Below are 16,561 nucleotides of genomic sequence, written 5' to 3' on the forward strand. Positions count from 1 at the left end.
ATGAACTTGTTCTTGATCTTGAACTTGCTCGGGGGAGAGAACTTGACCTTGGGCATCACTTGGTGTGTCCACACCGTCTTGAGTATGATCATGCCCTTGGTCTTGTTCATGAGGTTGAGGGCCTTCACTTTGTTCTTTGGAAGCGTGTGGGCCTTGGGTTGGTGATGGCTCCACTTGAGTGGAGCATTGTCCTTCTCCTTCGGCCACAAGGGGTTCCTCAATGGGTAGGATAAAACCAACACCCATTCTTCTTATGGCTTGAGGAGGAATTTCATCACCTACATCACAAGTGCCACTTTGCTCCACTTGGGAGCCGTTATTCTCATCAAACTCCACGTTACACGTCTCCTCAATAAGTCCCGTGGATTTATTGAGGACACGGTAAGCATGAGAGTTTGTAGCATAACCAACAAATATGCCCTCATAAGCTCTAGCCTCAAATTTAGACAACCGAACACCTTTCTTGAGAATGAAACACTTACACCCGAATACCCGGAAGTACTTGAGGTTGGGCTTGTTACCGGTGAGTATCTCATATGGAGTCTTGTTCAAGCCCTTGCGGAGGTAGAGCCGATTTGATGCATGACACGCGGTGTTGATGGCTTCGGCCCAAAAGTTGTACGGAGACTTGAACTCCGCCATCATGGTCCTTGCCGCATCCATCAACGTCCGGTTCTTCCTCTCTGCAACACCGTTTTGTTGAGGGGTGTAGGGTGCGGAATATTGATGCTTGATTCCCTCGTCACTAAGAAACTCATCCAAGGTGTAGTTCTTGTACTCGGTGCCATTGTCACTTCTTATTGTCAAGATCTTTGCATTGTGTTGATGTTGTGCTTCATTTGCAAAGTCAATGATGGTTTGTTGGGTCTCGCTCTTCCTCTTGAAGAAATACACCCACGTGTACCTTGAGTAGTCATCCACAATCACCAAGCAATACTTCCTACCTCCAAGACTATCGAAGGATGGAGGCCCAAAGAGATCCATGTGAAGGAGCTCCAAAGGCCTCTTTGAATAAATGATAGTTGTGGGAGGGTGAGCCTTCTCATGTAGCTTTCCTTCGATACAGGCACTGCAAGCACAATCTTTAGCAAAACTAACATTCGTTAGTCCACGGACATGGTCCCCCTTGAGGAGACTTTGCAAAGATATCATATTGACATGGGCTAAACGGTGATGCCAAAGCCATCCCACATCAACTTTATCCATTAGGCATGTCGCGGTCTTAGTGGGTCGCTCCGAAAAGTTAATCACATATAGACCGTTCTCGACATGCCCAACAAAAGCTACTTTAAGAGTCTTGCTCCACAAGAGGGCCACGGTATCGATATCAAAGAAAGTGGCAAAGCCCATGATAGCAAGTTGACGAACGGAAAGTAAATTGTATGCAAGGGACTCAACAAGCATGACCTTCTCGATCGTGAGATCATGAGAGATGACCACCTTGCCAAGTCCCAATACCTTAGAAGATGAGGCGTCACCCCACTCGACATTGGTGGGCATAGATGGAACCTTGTGCACGTCCACCACCAAGTCCTTGCTTCTGGTCATATGATTTGTAGCTCCGCTATCGAGCAACCATGATCCCCCACCGGAAGCAAACACCTACAAGAGATCAATACTTGGTTTTAGGTACCCATTTTGTAATGGGTCCTTTGATGTTAGTAACAAGGGTTTTTGGAACCCAAATAGACCATTCAATGTATTCATGAAGAGAACCAACAAATTTGGCATAAACATGCCCATCACTAGCACGTCATAACACATAAGAAGGGTTAAAATCGCCGGCTTTGTTGAGAGGGCTGGCATTTCCCTTCTTGACATTGTTCTTCTTCTTCTCCTCGGGGCACTCTCTCCCTCCCTCACAAAGGTTTGCATGAGGGGAGGAGGTCGTTTGGTCTTGTAATTCTTCTTCTTGTTCTTGGAGTCGGGCACGTACCCAACCCCTTCCTTGGCCACACCTCCCTTTTGGTTGATCAAGAGATCGTTGAGGTTCTTCTTGCCTTGTATGCAAGTCGCAAGACCTCTCTCAAGTTGCTCCTTCAACTTCGCATTTTCCTCAACAAGATGTATATGCTCACAACACGGGTTAGTAGCATTTGCATTATCAATTAAAACCATATGAGGAAAGTTGCTTTCTCCTTAGTTAGCTTCACTTGGAGTTGATCATGAGACTCCTTGAGACTAGCGTGAATACCCTTCAAGGCCTTGTGGGCCTTGTCAAGTATATCAAACTCCTCTTTGAGTCTATCAAGATCAACCCCAAGTTTGGCCTTCTCGGAATTTAGCACACGAGAAACAATGAGGACATGATCATAATCTTTCTTTAACTTAGCATGATCAACGTTGTGTGACTCCTCAAGAGCCAAACGAAGACCACGCTCTTCCTCAAGAGCATTGGAAAGATCCGAAATCTCATCAGCATAGTCACGACTATGCCCTTCCATCTTAGAGATGGTGTCTTCGTGAGCCTCGATCATGTCATTGGCTTCACCAAGTTGTTCCAAGAGAGCAACAAAGTGCTTCTTGGATTTTCCCTTGAGTTTGCCCATAAAGGCCTCAAACTCGTTAGCCTCCACATTAGCTCCCTCAAGTTCATTAATGCTATCCGTCGGGGAAGGATGATTAATGATGGTAGTTTTGATGTTGGAGGTTACCTTGTTGGTGGCTTTAGCCATGAGGCACTTGGCGGTGATGCTCTCATTGGCTGAGTCGAAGAGAGACACCCGTGACGTTGTTGCAATGGCAACGGAGGCCATGGAAACCGACTCACCATCTTCATCATCGTCATCATCCTCATTGTACTCTTCTTGCACAACCAAAGCCTTGGGAGGAGTCTTCTTGGTGAAGTTGTTCTTGTTGGGGAACGACTTGGCCTTGTCCTTTCGGATGAGCTTGCCACCATTGTCTTCCCTCTTCTCATACGGGCATTCCGTAATGAAATGACTCACGTTGCTGCAATTGTAGCAAGTCCTTACACGTTGCTTGCCCCTTGTGCCACTTGAGTTGCTTTTGCTAAAGTTTGGCCTCGAGTTTTTCTTGCTCCAAAATTGCCTTGAAGCAAGTGCCATGTGTTCATGATATGCATACTTCATATCTTCGGGGTTGCTCTCCTCTTCTTCCTCTTCTTCTTCTTCCGCGGGTGAGCTTGGCCTTCAATGCTAGGTTAGGCTTCTTTGCCCGTTTAGAACGGAGCACCGCATTATCGGTGGTCTTGTCTAAAATGTTCATGGCCACAAACTCATCCAACACTTCGCTTGAGGTCAAAGTGTGGAAGTCCGGTCTTTGACGAATGACGGAGGACATGGCCTTGTGATAGGGCATCATTGCCTTGAGGAATTTGCGCTTGATTCAATTGTCATCCGTGTCCTTGCTCACGTGATCTCGTAGTGAGACCGCGAGTTTGGTTACTCTCCGATAAAGCTCACGAGGTTCTTCATCTTCTTTCATTGCAAACTCATTGGCCTCATCTTGTACCACTTCATAATTGGAGCGTTGAATGCTTGCGCTTCCCCGGTAGAGAGAGACAACACAACGCCATGCATCTTTGGCCAAGGCAAAGGGACGAAGATGAGGTAGGTCTTCGGGTGGAATTGCATCTTGAATGATGAAGAGAGCATTCTCATTGAATTGATTATCCGCGGCTTCTCGAGGAGTGAAGTTGCTTGGATCATGCGGATAAAAACCTTCTTCAATGATTCTCCAAAGGTTAGTGTTCACATGATTTAAATGGCGTTTAAAGCGGTAAACCCAAGAATCAAAGTCCTCATTTTTCACAATCTTAGGAGGAGGACCGGCATGATTCAAATGAGTGGAAGGAATCGGTCCACCATAAACAAGTGGTGGTTCCACATGGGCAAAGATGCCGGTGCCATTCTTACCACTAGAAGAAGGAGCCTTTTCACTACTAGCTTCCCCCTTGTCGGGGATAACATCCGTCACCTTGTTGGCGGGATCACCCACTTTCAACGGTGCGGTGGATAGTTTAAGCCCCTCAAGAAATTTAGTAAACATGCTCTCAACTTCGGTCGTCATGAAGGTTTTCAATGTCTCCAAGGCCACATTGAACTCCTCACGAGAGACCGAGGTTCCCCTATCGCCCGTAGACGAGATAGGATTCACACCGGAGTGTTCCTCCGCACCGTCTATGGTATCAACCATACTCTTTGGACGGTAAAGTCCTTAATAAAGAGACGAGGCTCTGATACCAATTAAAAGGATCGATATGGCTGACTAGAGGGGGGGTGAATAGGTAACTAACAATTTTTTAGCTTTTCTTTAGCAATTTAAACTTTGCATCAAAGTAGGTTGTCTAGATATGCAACTAGATGAGCAACCTATATGATGCAACACGAATAGGAACACAAGCAAGCAAGATATATGAAACAAATAAGCTACACAAGTAAAGGCATGAGATAACCAAGAGTGGAGACGGTGGAGACGAGGATGTGTTGCCGAAGTTCCTTCCCTTTGAGAGGAAGTACGTCTCCGTTGGAGCGGTGTGGAGGCACAATGCTCCCCAAGAAGCCACTAGGGCCACCGTAATCTCCTCACGCCCTCACACAATGCGAGATGCCGTGATTCCACTATTGGTGCCCTTGGAGGCGGCGACCGAACCTTTACAAACGAGGTTGGGGCAATCTCCACAACTCAATTGGAGGCTCCCAATGACACCATGAAGCTTCACCACAATGGACTATGGCTTTGCGGTGACCTCAACCGTCTAGGATGCTCAAACACCCAAGAGTAACAAGATCCGCAAGGGATTAGTAGGGGGAATCAAATATCTCTTGGTGGAAGTGTAGATCGGGACCTTCTCAACCACTCCCGAGCAAATCAACAAGTTTGGTTGGCTAGGGAGTGAGATCAGGCGAAAATGGAGCTTGGAGCAATAATGGAGCTTTAATGATGGAAGAGGTAAGTCAACGGGGAAGAAGGAGACCCTCTTATATAGTGTGGAAAAGATCCAACCGTTACCCACCAACCAACCCGCGGCCAGCGGTACTACCGCGCCTGGCCAATGGTACTACCGCAAGGCCGCGCGGTACTACTACTTGCAACCAAGTGGTACTACCGCACGGCTGTGCGGTACTACCGTACCGACCCACGGTACTGCCGCGACCCCAGCACAGAAACAGACGCACAGAAACTGGGGGCGGTACTTCCGCACGCGCGGTACTACCGCGCCCCCCATGCGATACTACCGCAAGGCAAAAGTCCCAGCCAGGGGGAAGGGAAACTTCCGTGCCTACTTCCGCAAAAAAACGGAAGTAGCAAAAACCCGACACAGTAGTACTGCCGAGGGGCGGTACTACTGCCTGACCGCATAGCGCGGTACTACCGCACGGCGAAAGCGGTACTACCGCGGCAGGTGCGGATGTAAAAAATTACATCCGCTCCTACTACCGCAAAGGGGCGACACTAGCCTGGTGGGCAGCGGTAGTGCGGCTCCAGGGGAGCGGTACTACCGTGGGCACCAGCGGTACTATCGCGCCACCGCGCGGTACTACCGTGGATGCCTATGGTACTACCGTTGATCCAGGAGCAGTACTACCGCAACCACAACAGCAGCCAGTCACAGGAGGCAGGAAAACGGAGGAAGCTCCAAGGAAGAAGGAGGGGATAAAAGGAGACGTGTACGTGATGATTCCACCCAAACCTTTCCAACGCGGACCCCCTCTTAATAGTACGGCTTTCCTACGACTCAAATCCACCAAAAAGAAACGTAGAAAAGACGCCGTCTTCGTCAGTCTTCGAGGGGCACCCAATCGTCTTGTGCCTAGCAAAGAAGTGTCTGGAATACTCATGGCACACGATTAGTCCGCAAATGCATTGTCATCAATCACCAAAACACTTAGGGATAAATATGTCCTTACACCTGGATTATCAGCCTTATCCGTGCGTCCATAACCTAGTCGACATCGACGGTTCGTTCAGTGAGAAATCGATCCTACACCTAGCTTAAAGGCATAACCACTGAGCTAACAAGATGTGTATGGGCTCTCCAAATCCCTGACCTTGTGGAAGCAATCAACAATATCAGACAACCAGATGCTAAACGGTGGGTTTTTGAACTAATGGAAGTTCTTCCATCCCAAGAATTTAATCAGGTTCTGATCAGTTTATGGGCCATATGGCATTCCCGGCGAAAAGCGCTCCATGAAAGTATCTTTCAGAGCCCACAAGCAACCCATGGTTTCATTATGAAGTATTTGCATGGACTCGAAGAGTGCAAACTGAAGAAACCACCACCGGTGTATACTCCTATGGCTCCCTGACAAAAACGCAAGTGGATTGCACCGCCGAGTGGGCTGGCCAAGATCAGAGTTGATGGGGCTGTTGCCAGATCGGGTAATGAAGGAGCGTATAGTGCCATCTGCAGGAATTCAGAAGGCATCTTCATGGGTTCGTCGCCCATCAGGTGCCATGGAGGTACAGACCCGGCAACTCTTGAAGCTCTTGCTTGCAGAGAGGCGCTTGCGCTGACTCAAGATCTTGCATTAACGCATATTGTCATAGCTTCTGATTGCCAGGGAGTGGTTCGAGACATTGGCCAGGGCTGTGGAGGGATGTATGCTAGCAGCGTGAAGGAAATTACGCCTACTTCGGCACAATTTCAGCAATGTACCTTCATCTTTTTTTTTGAGGGAAACAATGTACCTTCATCTTTGAGGGTCGTGAGACTTATCAAGAGGCTCATAGCCTCGCCAAACATGTTTTTGGACTCGGTTTAGGACGCCATGTGTGGCTCTTAAGGCCTTTTTTGGTTCATAGGATAGGATTATCGTAGGAATATGAATTTTGTAGGAAATGAGATGTCATGTATCTCAAATCCTATAAGTAGGAATAGAAAACGAGATGTCATTTGATCGACACCAAAGGAATTTTTCCATTGAGTCTAGGCTCATTTTTATTTTCCTATGAAATGTGGAGGATAGGAAGCAATCCTATGTAGGAATAGGAATCCATTCCTATGAACCAAAGGGCTCTAAAGGAAAAAATCCTATAAGAATCCTATCCTCTAGAATTCCTATGAAATTCCTCCAAACCAAAGAGGCCGTTGTATCCCTATGAACATTTTAGTTGAATAAAGCAAGTATGTTTGGACTAAAAAAAAAAACCTTCCTCCGATTCAGATCTCTCCTCCCATTCCACCGACCGGACCGGATCCCCCTCCGTCTCCATTCCTCCACACCAAACGCCTCTCCCGACCTCGGTGACGACCTCCTCGTCGTACAGGGGGCCAGCAGCGGCGGCGGAGGCCAATGGAGGCCATCCGGAAGCAGGCATCCAAGCTCCGAGAGCAGGTCGCCCGGCAGCAGCAGGTGAGCACCGCGGCACCGCCCGCTCAGGATTCGTGTCAGTTTGCCCCTTCGGATGTCGCACGAGGACCCCCTCGAGATCTCGTCTTCTGCCGCTAGGTCCTGAACGGCCGCTCCCGTGTCTGTCGCAGGCCGTGCTGAAGCAGTTCGGGGGCGGGTACGCAGACAGCGTGTTCGCGGACGAGGGCGAGGCGCAGCAGCACACGAAGCTCGAGAAGCTCTACATCTCCACGCGCGCCGCCAAGGTAAGACCAACAACAACTGTTTCCTCCCGGTTCGTAATGCTTCGCCCCTCCTATTTTTTGCTTACGGTTTGGTCATTTTTTCACTTACATTGCAGCACTTCCAAAGGGATATAGTTCGTGGGGTCGAGGGCTACATCGTCACAGGCTCGAAGCAAGTCGAACTAGGTAATGTTCTTGCTGCAGTGCATGGTCGATTCTGAATTTGGCGCGTAATCCGAGTTATGGTTTCACAGGCAATAAGTTATGTGAGGATGGCAAGAAGTATGGTGTTGAGAATACCTGTACCAGTGGGAGTACATTGTCGAGGGCAGCGTTGAGTTTTGCGAAGGCGCGATCCCTGATGGAGAAGGAACGGGCAAACCTGCTGAAAGCGTTTGGCACCCAGGTACTGTCCCTTTTTGGTTTCAGCCCAGTAATAACCTATAAAAACATAGGGGAATTATGTACCTGCAATGTAAAGTTCGTTACTATGCGTTACATATTGGTTCTATTTTTATTTCAGTAGACACGACTAGTGGCAATTGCCAGCCGGCTGATGATCTGATTTTCGTCACCACTTGTCATCATTTCAGTGGTTATATTTAAGTTGTGTGGGAACAAAAACACTGTCATCTTCACTTTTTTTCCGTTACGTACTGTACTGATAGGGTAGTAATTAAGAAATATATGCTAGTGTAATTTGTCAGTGGCCTGGTGGCTGGCGCAGTGGTGAAATACTCCCCACTTGTGCCTAGAGGTCCTGGGTTCGACGCTGCCTCTCTTCATTGCACTGTGCAAGTGTAAGGCTCAATGTTCAGGATATCGGTAACTGGTACCATATTGTTCGGGTGCCGAGTAGGGATAAATGGGCGATTTTTCCAGTTAATTGGCCGATAAATCAGTCAATTGGCTATTCGGCGACTCACCGAGTAGCGATTAACTGACTGAGATGCTGATTAACTGGCCGATATATAATCGTTCTCCAGACCCCACCTGGTGTGGGAGCTTATAGCACTGGGTCTGTCCTAATTCCTAAATGGTGTCCCCCTAGCTTTTCTGTTGTTTATGAAACTGAGCTTCCCACCGAATATAGACCTCGAGCGGAGCTGTTAGTTTCAGAACCTTCCTCCCAACATCTTATTTTTCCTTCTAAAATAGGAAAATGCTAAATAGAAGATAGAAAAGTGGGAAAATAGAGTGGGACTATAGTTTTCTTTTTGACCTGTGTTCTATGTTGGTGATATTATGTCTTGATGCTTTTCTTTTTGTTCATGGAAAATCTCACATCCGTAAAAACTGTTATTAAGACTTAATTATCCATTACCATGCGCAGGCTAATAAGAAATAACTACCTTATTCTGCTATGCATTTTACTACTCATAACATCCTTCCAACCTTGTTTGTTTATATTACCCAACCTGCATATTTGTGACTAATGATCAATATTTTCAGGTGGCAGAGCCACTGAGAGCCATGGTGATGGGAGCTCCTTTGGAAGATGCTCGTCACCTTGCCCAAAGATATGACAGAATGCGTCAAGAAGCTGAAGCACAGGTTACTTCACTATGAAATATCATATTCCGATATGCTTACATTTATCTCTTGTCTCCAATGGCTTTAGAAACATTCATTTCCAAGTTACTGTTGACAATTTGAAATATATATACAATAACATGACATAGAGAAATTATGCTATTACTCAGAAGATGTACCTTGTAAACCAGTAATATCTCAACATAATGTCAGATGATTTGAAATTTTCTTTGCTGAAAAAATGGCATATCTATTTCACTAAGTCCACAGTTGTTTTACGAGGAAAACAATGTGGAGCACTGCCCCATGCAAGTCACTGTTTTTATGTTTCATGTAAAGCAACAATAGAAGTCATTCAGCCATTTAAACAGATCAGCATCTCATGTTCTGTTTATTTTGTGCTAAAATCTGATATCTAAAAGTAGACCAGTTTACTTTCAGTTCACTTGCATTTCTTGGGTACATAAGGAGCAGACGAAATAGGTGAGATGCTTGACTTAATTGAGCGTTTGTGTAGGGAGTTGCAATTGTTCTCGCACATAATTTTTATTTATTTGATTTGCCATGCGAAGTTGCCGTGTAAATGAAAATACACATCAGTACACCACTTCCCCATAAATGGACTTTTGAGCTGTTTCTTGGCCATCTACGCTTCCTATTAGTTTCTTCCCACTATTCATTTGAACATCACTCTATCATGTTATACCACATTCTTTTTCTTGTTGCTACAAGAGACTTAGCGAGGTATCCATGGGTTGTGCAGGCCATTGAAGTTTCAAAGCGCCAAATGAAATTAAGAGAGACATCTGGAAATGGTGATATGATTTCAAGGTTAGAGGCTGCTGAGTCGAAGCTGCAAGAGTTAAAATCAAATATGGGGACTCTAGGCAAAGAAGCTGTTGCAGCAATGACTGCTGTTGAAGCCCAACAACAAAGGCTGACATTACAACGACTTATCGCGATGGTATATTTAATCTTTGTTTGGTTGAAACTTGATCATTTCCCCGTTTACCGTAAGCTCTACTATTGCTTCAAATGACACTTGATGGCTTGACTGAAGGTTGAATCTGAGAGAAGTTACCACCAAAGGGTCCTTCAGATTCTAGATCAACTTGAAAGAGAGGTACTGATTCTTTGTATAGGCGTTCTAATCACACCTACATAACAAACAAACTTGTACATCGTCAAGAAAGATATTTGTTTTGTTATCATGATTCAGAACTATTTATTTGCAGATGGTATCTGAGCGACAAAGAATTGAAGGAGCACCTCCTCCTGTCATTGAGAATTCTATGCCGCCGCCACCCGCATATGAAGAAGTTAACGGCATATTCATGAGGACTCCAACAGTTGCAGAATTGGTGGAGACAGTGGAGCACTTCCTGGCTGAGGTAACCAATTATTACTTTCATCATAATGCAACTAGCCTACGAATACTAATTTGTTTTATCTGTTGGGATTTTCTTTTTAATTGCTATACATGCCCATTTTTTTGTCAGGCGATCCAGTCATACCGAGCTGAGAGTGAAACTGAGCTCAATCTGTCAACTGGCGACTACGTAGTTGTTCGGAAGGTGCTTCCTTCTCTAAACCGTTAACATGTTTCTAATATTAATCCCATGTGCAACACTCTGCTACCAGGCCCTTCGCTGGTGGCAGCAACTCTGCTGCCAGCAGCTCGAATGCTTGCCACTTGCTGAATTTTCTTAGTGCCTCGTCCTTGTTGCAGTCAAATTCAACTATTCTAAGCTTGTGCTGATACCCTCCTTAATCAGGTGTCAAACAATGGGTGGGCTGAAGGTGAGTGCAGGGGGAAAGCTGGCTGGTTCCCTTCCGAGTTCATCGAAAAACGGGACCGTGTACTGGCGAGCAAAGTCGCCCAGGTCTTCTAGAAGTTCATTGAGCCATACATGTCCCTGGCGTTGTACAATGTGCATTATGATGTTGTTTCGTCTCCAAAGACGTTGATCGGTGAAGAGCTCGTGGAAATTCCTTTTGTTATATATATGTTCTTTTTTTTTGCGGGGAGCTATATATGTTCTTTTTGTCAAGACGTGTGCCTGTTGGATGCCTTGTTGGTGCCTCATGGCTAGCTGTGTGCACTGTTGTTCATCTTCATCCTCCCCTCAAATATGACACTGGCTTGACCATTTTTTCCAGATTTTTTTTGCGGGAACCCAAAGTATATATATATGTCAAGGAGGAATCCATCAATGTTTCAAAGCACCAAAGGCTTTTTATAAACAATCAGAAAACCCAGACCATTATCGATCTGGAGATTCTTTTCCAAATCCAATGGGAATTATCGAAATAGGCTTTCACCCCGCTTTTTTATAGATAAATAACTGAATCCAACGGGAATCTAACAGTTCCGTATGAAATTCTCTAGAAATTCGCTGTGTATCTCAGATCGTAGTGTTTGTATGGCAACCTAGAACTGTTAGCCTGTTGACAACAAACAGCGGGAAATGAGTGTAGTGTTCTCGTTTGAACGGCACCGAACTTCTATCAGACTATGGCAGGTGGGGCCCGGGCCAGGAGTTCTGATTAATTGCTTATCTCCTCCCTCTCGCTCTCTGCCTCTGCAGTTGCGGCCTTGCAGTCCCCCTGCTTATCCCCTCCCGAGTTCGTCGCCTCCTCGGCATTCCGTCGAACACCATGACGAGCGTGGCGGCTGTCGCCCTCCTCCGCCTCCCTCTCGCCCGCCTCTCCTCCCACCTCCGGTCCCTCCCTTCCCGTCCCGTCCCGTCCGCTCGCCTCCGCCTCTCCGCCCCCCACCGCCCTCTCTGCTCCCTCCTCACCAGCGGCCACGGCCTCGCCGTAGCGGCCGTGTCCGAGGCGGTGGCCGCGGCGGACGAAGAGGAGTTCGAAGCGACGGAGGAGCAGCAGGAGGAGGCGCCCCCTTCCTTCGTGCTCCCGCGGCTGCCGCGGCCGAAGCTCGACGTGAAGGAACGGAAGGAGCTCGCCTCGTACGCGCACGGCCTCGGCAAGAAGCTCAAGTCGCAGCAGGTGGGGAAGGGCGGCGTCACGCCCAACCTCGTCACCGCCTTCACGGATAACCTCGAGTCCAACGAGCTCCTCAAGGTGCCTCCCCTCTCTCCTTTACGATTAGTGTTGCCTGCTAGGAAATTGCGATTTCAGTATATGTCAAACAACTAGCATGCTACTACTAATGTATTCGCCGGGAAATGGGGATTAATGTCATAGACTCATAATAAATAGGGGTTCGTTCGCTATCAGGTGCATATCAACCAATGTCCTTAGTCCAGTTCATAACCTTGTTTTCGGATTGAATGTGTGCCCAGAACTGCCTTCGCTTTATGTTCATGTTGAATTTCACAAGGAAATGTATGAAGAGCAGCAGCGATCCTTAAAACCAACTCCTCTCTATTGGATAGTTCTCGCACCACCTCTCTTTGATGACCTGCATGTTTTTTGAGGGAACGCCATCATGGCAGCTTTATTAATCATAAACCATAGTTACATGATCCATGAGGAAAGGCACAGTAAAACTAGGGGGATTCTCCAGTCACACATCTGGCGGATGAGTCGACGCAAACCTAGCTAGCTCATGAGCCACTGCATTGGCTCCTCACGGACAATGCTCAAAGATGACTTTCCCAAAATCACCAAGGAGATCAATGCAGTCCTTGTAGATAGCACACCTGCGACAGCAGCTACATGTCCAGGTTCATATCAGCTAGAAGCCTAGAACTAATGAGTCCATAAAATAAAGTCAGCTAGAACCATCTATGTTCCTATGTACTCCTTTAGTCCCAAATCTTCCATAGAATGGAGAGGAGCACCTCTGGCCAGATGCAGCCATCTGGGTGGCCTGGCATTCCAGAGGTCCTGGTTTGAAGGTCCTGGAGCGATTCCCAGTTGTTCCCAAATCTGCATGGATTTCGGACGGTCGATGAAGAGGTGAGTGGAGTCTTTGGAGTAGTGGCCGCACTGCAAGCAGCAGTTGTTTGGGGGAGATTTTTTTTGCGGAACATGTTTTCCTTGGTGTTTAGACAGCCGCAGAATAGGAGCCATCCGAAGATTTTCACCTTATTAGGAGCCCTGCCGCTCTAAATGAGATCGGCGTAGTCAACTTCGCTGTCCTCATGCAAGGTTAGGTCTTATGCATTATTGGAGGAGAAGCCATGGCTGTGGTTGAGATAGTGTTGATCTGGCTCTTCGTTGAACTTGAAATCCTGCATCGGAAGCAACAAAACTTCTAGCTTGTTTGACACCACAAAGGTAAGGTGATTCCGCAGTTTAGATTGTAATCCGAGTTTCAAGATCACGGAGACCAAAACGTCAGTGCGTAAGTAAGGAGTGGGTGTATAGGTTCGGGAAGGCTTCGTCGATTGGTTGGTGCAGTAGCCAGGTGTCATGCCAAAAGAATGTAGTGGAGCCGCTGTTTGTGATGCCAAAGGAGATGTTCTGGAATAGCCAGAATGCCAAGGTATTTTGTGACCAGCGCATGCCCCCTGCTGTGGTTGCTCGCAACATCGCTGCGGATGTCAAGTTGTGGCGCTGGGATGCTCGCGTCCCATCTGCAAATCGATCCTTGAATCCTGGGTTCAAAACTTCGCTGCTTTTCTGTAGTTTTTCTGCCTGTACGGTCAACCCCCCTGCCTTCCTCTGGCATGGGCTTGCGAACCCTTGTATTGCTGATGTTTCGCCTCATGATCAGCTAATGAAAATGACAAAATGTTCAGGTGGGCTTGCGGTGACCTTAAGAAAAAGGCAGGAGATGTTTTGGAGGGGAATTGTGTGTTTATAATTTTATTGAGGAAGGAAGATTGTGCCCCATCGAACCAAAGCTGGATGGATGAAGTGGCACCAAGCTTCTGGCATTCTTTGTGATAAGAGAGTGCCACAAAAGCTAAAAGGCAAGTTCTACAGGACAGCGGTTTGACCTGCAATGTTGTATGGCGCTGAGTTTTGGCCGACTAAAAGGCGACATGTTCAACAGTTAGGTGTGGCGGAGATGCGTATGTTGAGATGGATGTGTGGCCACACGAGGAAGGATCGAGTCCGGAATGATGATATACGAGATAGAGTTGGGGTTGCGCCAATTGAAGAGAAGCTTGTCCAACATCCTTTGAGATTGTTTGGGCATATTCAGCGTAGGCCTCCAGAAGCTCCAGTGCATAGCGGACGGCTAAAGCGTGCAGAGAATGTCAAGAGAGGTTGGGGTAGACCGAATTTGACATGGGAGGAGTCTGTTAAGAGAGACCTGAAGGATTGGAGTATCACCAAAGAACTAGTTATGGACAGGGGTGCGTGGAAGCTTGCTATCCATGTGCCAGAGTCATGAGTTGGTCGCGAGATCTTTATGGGTTTCACCTCTAGCATATCCCAACTTGTTTGGGACTAAAGGCTTTGTTGTTGTTGTTGAAGGAAGAATGTGCCCGGGGGACGGTCATGGAGTTTGGGTGTTGGGAGTGGTACCAAGTGATCCAAGGAAGAACCTCATTGGAAAGGATTTTGTAGGAAAAATTCATAAGGCAATTATTTTGGATATGAAGATTTTTGATGCATAAACCACCAATTTGTTTTAGGTTTGCAAACATTTTTCCAGGCAATTAAACATTTAGCACCAGTGCATGTGTCATCAGCAGCCCAGAAAAAGGTACGTCTAATAGCGTCAATAGCCTCGATCACTTTCTCCCGGAGAGAGAAAATCAACATATAGTAAATAGCAAGAGAGTCAAGTGCTGATGAAAGTAGAACCAGCCTTCCTCCTTTGGAAATGATTTTAGCTCCGCAACCAGATAGGTATTTGTAGCATTTTAAAATGATAGGTTAGAAGGTAGATGCTGGTAGTCTAGAAGAAGAGAGCTAGTCCAAGGCAAGTTTGTGGGAAAGAAGAAACATCGTTATAACAGAAAATGGTTTGATTATGGTCTTCAAGATTGTGCCCAGCATGCATGCCCTGGTGGCAACTCTTGGTAACTAGGTAGACCAGTCCAAATATAGGATTATTGCCAGTCTTAGGTCATCGAGATGAATAATAGATTGCAGGTTGAAATGGTGTGGCCAACTATCATTAACTATTAACTTTGTTATTTTAGTTGGTTGGACTGGGTGAATTTGTGAATAACCAACCTATATTCTGTTTGACTGAATACTGATTTTTTTTGCATGCAGAGGATTCAGTCTATTATCAATCCTACCAGTCATATATAGGACAACACAATTCCTTTCTTATTTATCAAAACATCTAATCATCCTTACAGGACAAATTTAACGCAAGCCTATCTTTCAGGAACTTTGTGTTATAATAAGCAGTCTAACCTTTAGGATTCAATATGATTGATAAATCAATCTGCATGTTTGTCCTCAAAGTAATTAGCTTACTTTGGATATCTCTAGAGTCTGTATTCTAACCTAGCCAAGTTGGGAGTCATGCATATGCTGGAATTGGGTAGCTGTGTCCTTGTATCCAAGTCTAATACTTGGGATAGCTTGCACAAAAATGTTCCTTCTATCCATTTCGTGTGCGTGTGGAACAGCATCAATGGAACTGTATGGTTTGGTGCATCTTAATCCCTTTTTGTGTTTTAGTGTCCCTTTTCTTCAGTCTCATTCCTCGGTTATTATGTTGTTCACCATGGTTCCATTCAACAACAGCTAAAAATTCATGGGAATTGCCCTGGAGAACTACCTGATGTGATACGACAACTTGAGGAGTCAACCGGATCCATCGCTGTTGACCAAATCGGCCGCTCGGTTATTCTATATAGGCCTAGCTCCAGCAAGATGAAAAAGAGGGAAGAAGTTGCTAGAAACAGGGAAGAGTATGCAAGAAACAATCCAAGGTTTGGAAAATCTGAAAATGCATTTGAAGAACGTCCTAGGAATAACAGCGCAGGCAGGAGATTCGTAAAATCTGGGTCAACATTTAGGACTCAACAGAAGAGAAGACCGGTAGCATCCAAGGGGTCGTCATACAGCCGAGGGTAGCAGCATCGAAAATAATAGATTGTTTTCTTATTGTATGGAGGAATCATGTAAATTTTAGACCAACTAGTTGGATAATGGACATTAGTGTTTACTTTGTGCTAGTAAACCATGGTTCCAAGTCTCATCAACCACAAAGAAGGCTAACACCACTTCAAATTGTCGTGATTCCCTTTTATTCCGTTGGAAGTTCGTACAATCTACTCCCTCTGTTCCCAAATATATGACGTTTTGGTAGTTCAATTTGAACTACCAAAGCGTCATATATTTAGGAATGGGGGGAGTGCTTGAGAATTTGAAATCCGAGGCAACCACATGATGTGCGTATCTCACCTATTCCAGCAAGTTTTGTGGTCCCCCCCCCCCCCCCTCCCCCCGCGCATCTCTTTATTATGCAGTAGCATTTCTCTCAGTTTTTTCTGCCTTTATGTCTGTTACCACTTCACTCTCACTGTCAGGTCATTTCTCTCTAAAATCCTGCTTCTATGTCTGTTAGCACTTTGCTCTATCAGGTCCGGGCGTCTGCAA

General features: G+C 46.2%; 2 protein-coding genes across 2 annotated transcripts; both read left to right on the plus strand.

Annotated features, from left to right (window-relative positions):
• Positions 1–7,103: 7,103 nt before the first annotated feature.
• On the plus strand, positions 7,104–11,300 carry LOC125509555 (SH3 domain-containing protein 2-like). The gene is made up of 10 exons (XM_048674547.1): positions 7,104–7,322; positions 7,451–7,564; positions 7,660–7,729; positions 7,798–7,949; positions 8,996–9,097; positions 9,840–10,040; positions 10,137–10,199; positions 10,312–10,467; positions 10,576–10,650; positions 10,852–11,300. Exons 1-10 carry the CDS (start codon positions 7,263–7,265, stop codon positions 10,966–10,968), a joined length of 1,110 nt encoding a protein of 369 aa, XP_048530504.1. The 5' UTR covers positions 7,104–7,262; the 3' UTR covers positions 10,969–11,300.
• Positions 11,301–11,645: 345 nt separating this feature from the next.
• On the plus strand, positions 11,646–16,211 carry LOC125509563. The gene is made up of 2 exons (XM_048674553.1): positions 11,646–12,160; positions 15,704–16,211. Exons 1-2 carry the CDS (start codon positions 11,735–11,737, stop codon positions 16,034–16,036), a joined length of 759 nt encoding a protein of 252 aa, XP_048530510.1. The 5' UTR covers positions 11,646–11,734; the 3' UTR covers positions 16,037–16,211.
• The last annotated feature ends 350 nt before the right edge of the window (positions 16,212–16,561 follow it).

Source organism: Triticum urartu, chromosome 1 (genome assembly GCF_003073215.2).
Source record: "Triticum urartu cultivar G1812 chromosome 1, Tu2.1, whole genome shotgun sequence".
Taxonomy (NCBI): Eukaryota; Viridiplantae; Streptophyta; class Magnoliopsida; order Poales; family Poaceae; genus Triticum; species Triticum urartu.

Excerpts from the sequence above, each read along its gene's own strand:
- LOC125509555 (XM_048674547.1), top strand. The coding sequence starts at position 7,263 with ATGGAGGCCATCCGGAAGCAGGCATCCAAGCTCCGAGAGCAGGTCGCC. Across the intron at positions 7,730-7,797 it reads CTCGAAGCAAGTCGAACTAG|GCAATAAGTTATGTGAGGAT; the intron begins GTAATGTTCTTG and ends ATGGTTTCACAG. Across the intron at positions 7,950-8,995 it reads TGAAAGCGTTTGGCACCCAG|GTGGCAGAGCCACTGAGAGC; the intron begins GTACTGTCCCTT and ends CAATATTTTCAG.
- LOC125509563 (XM_048674553.1), top strand. The coding sequence starts at position 11,735 with ATGACGAGCGTGGCGGCTGTCGCCCTCCTCCGCCTCCCTCTCGCCCGC. Across the intron at positions 12,161-15,703 it reads AGTCCAACGAGCTCCTCAAG|CTAAAAATTCATGGGAATTG; the intron begins GTGCCTCCCCTC and ends ATTCAACAACAG.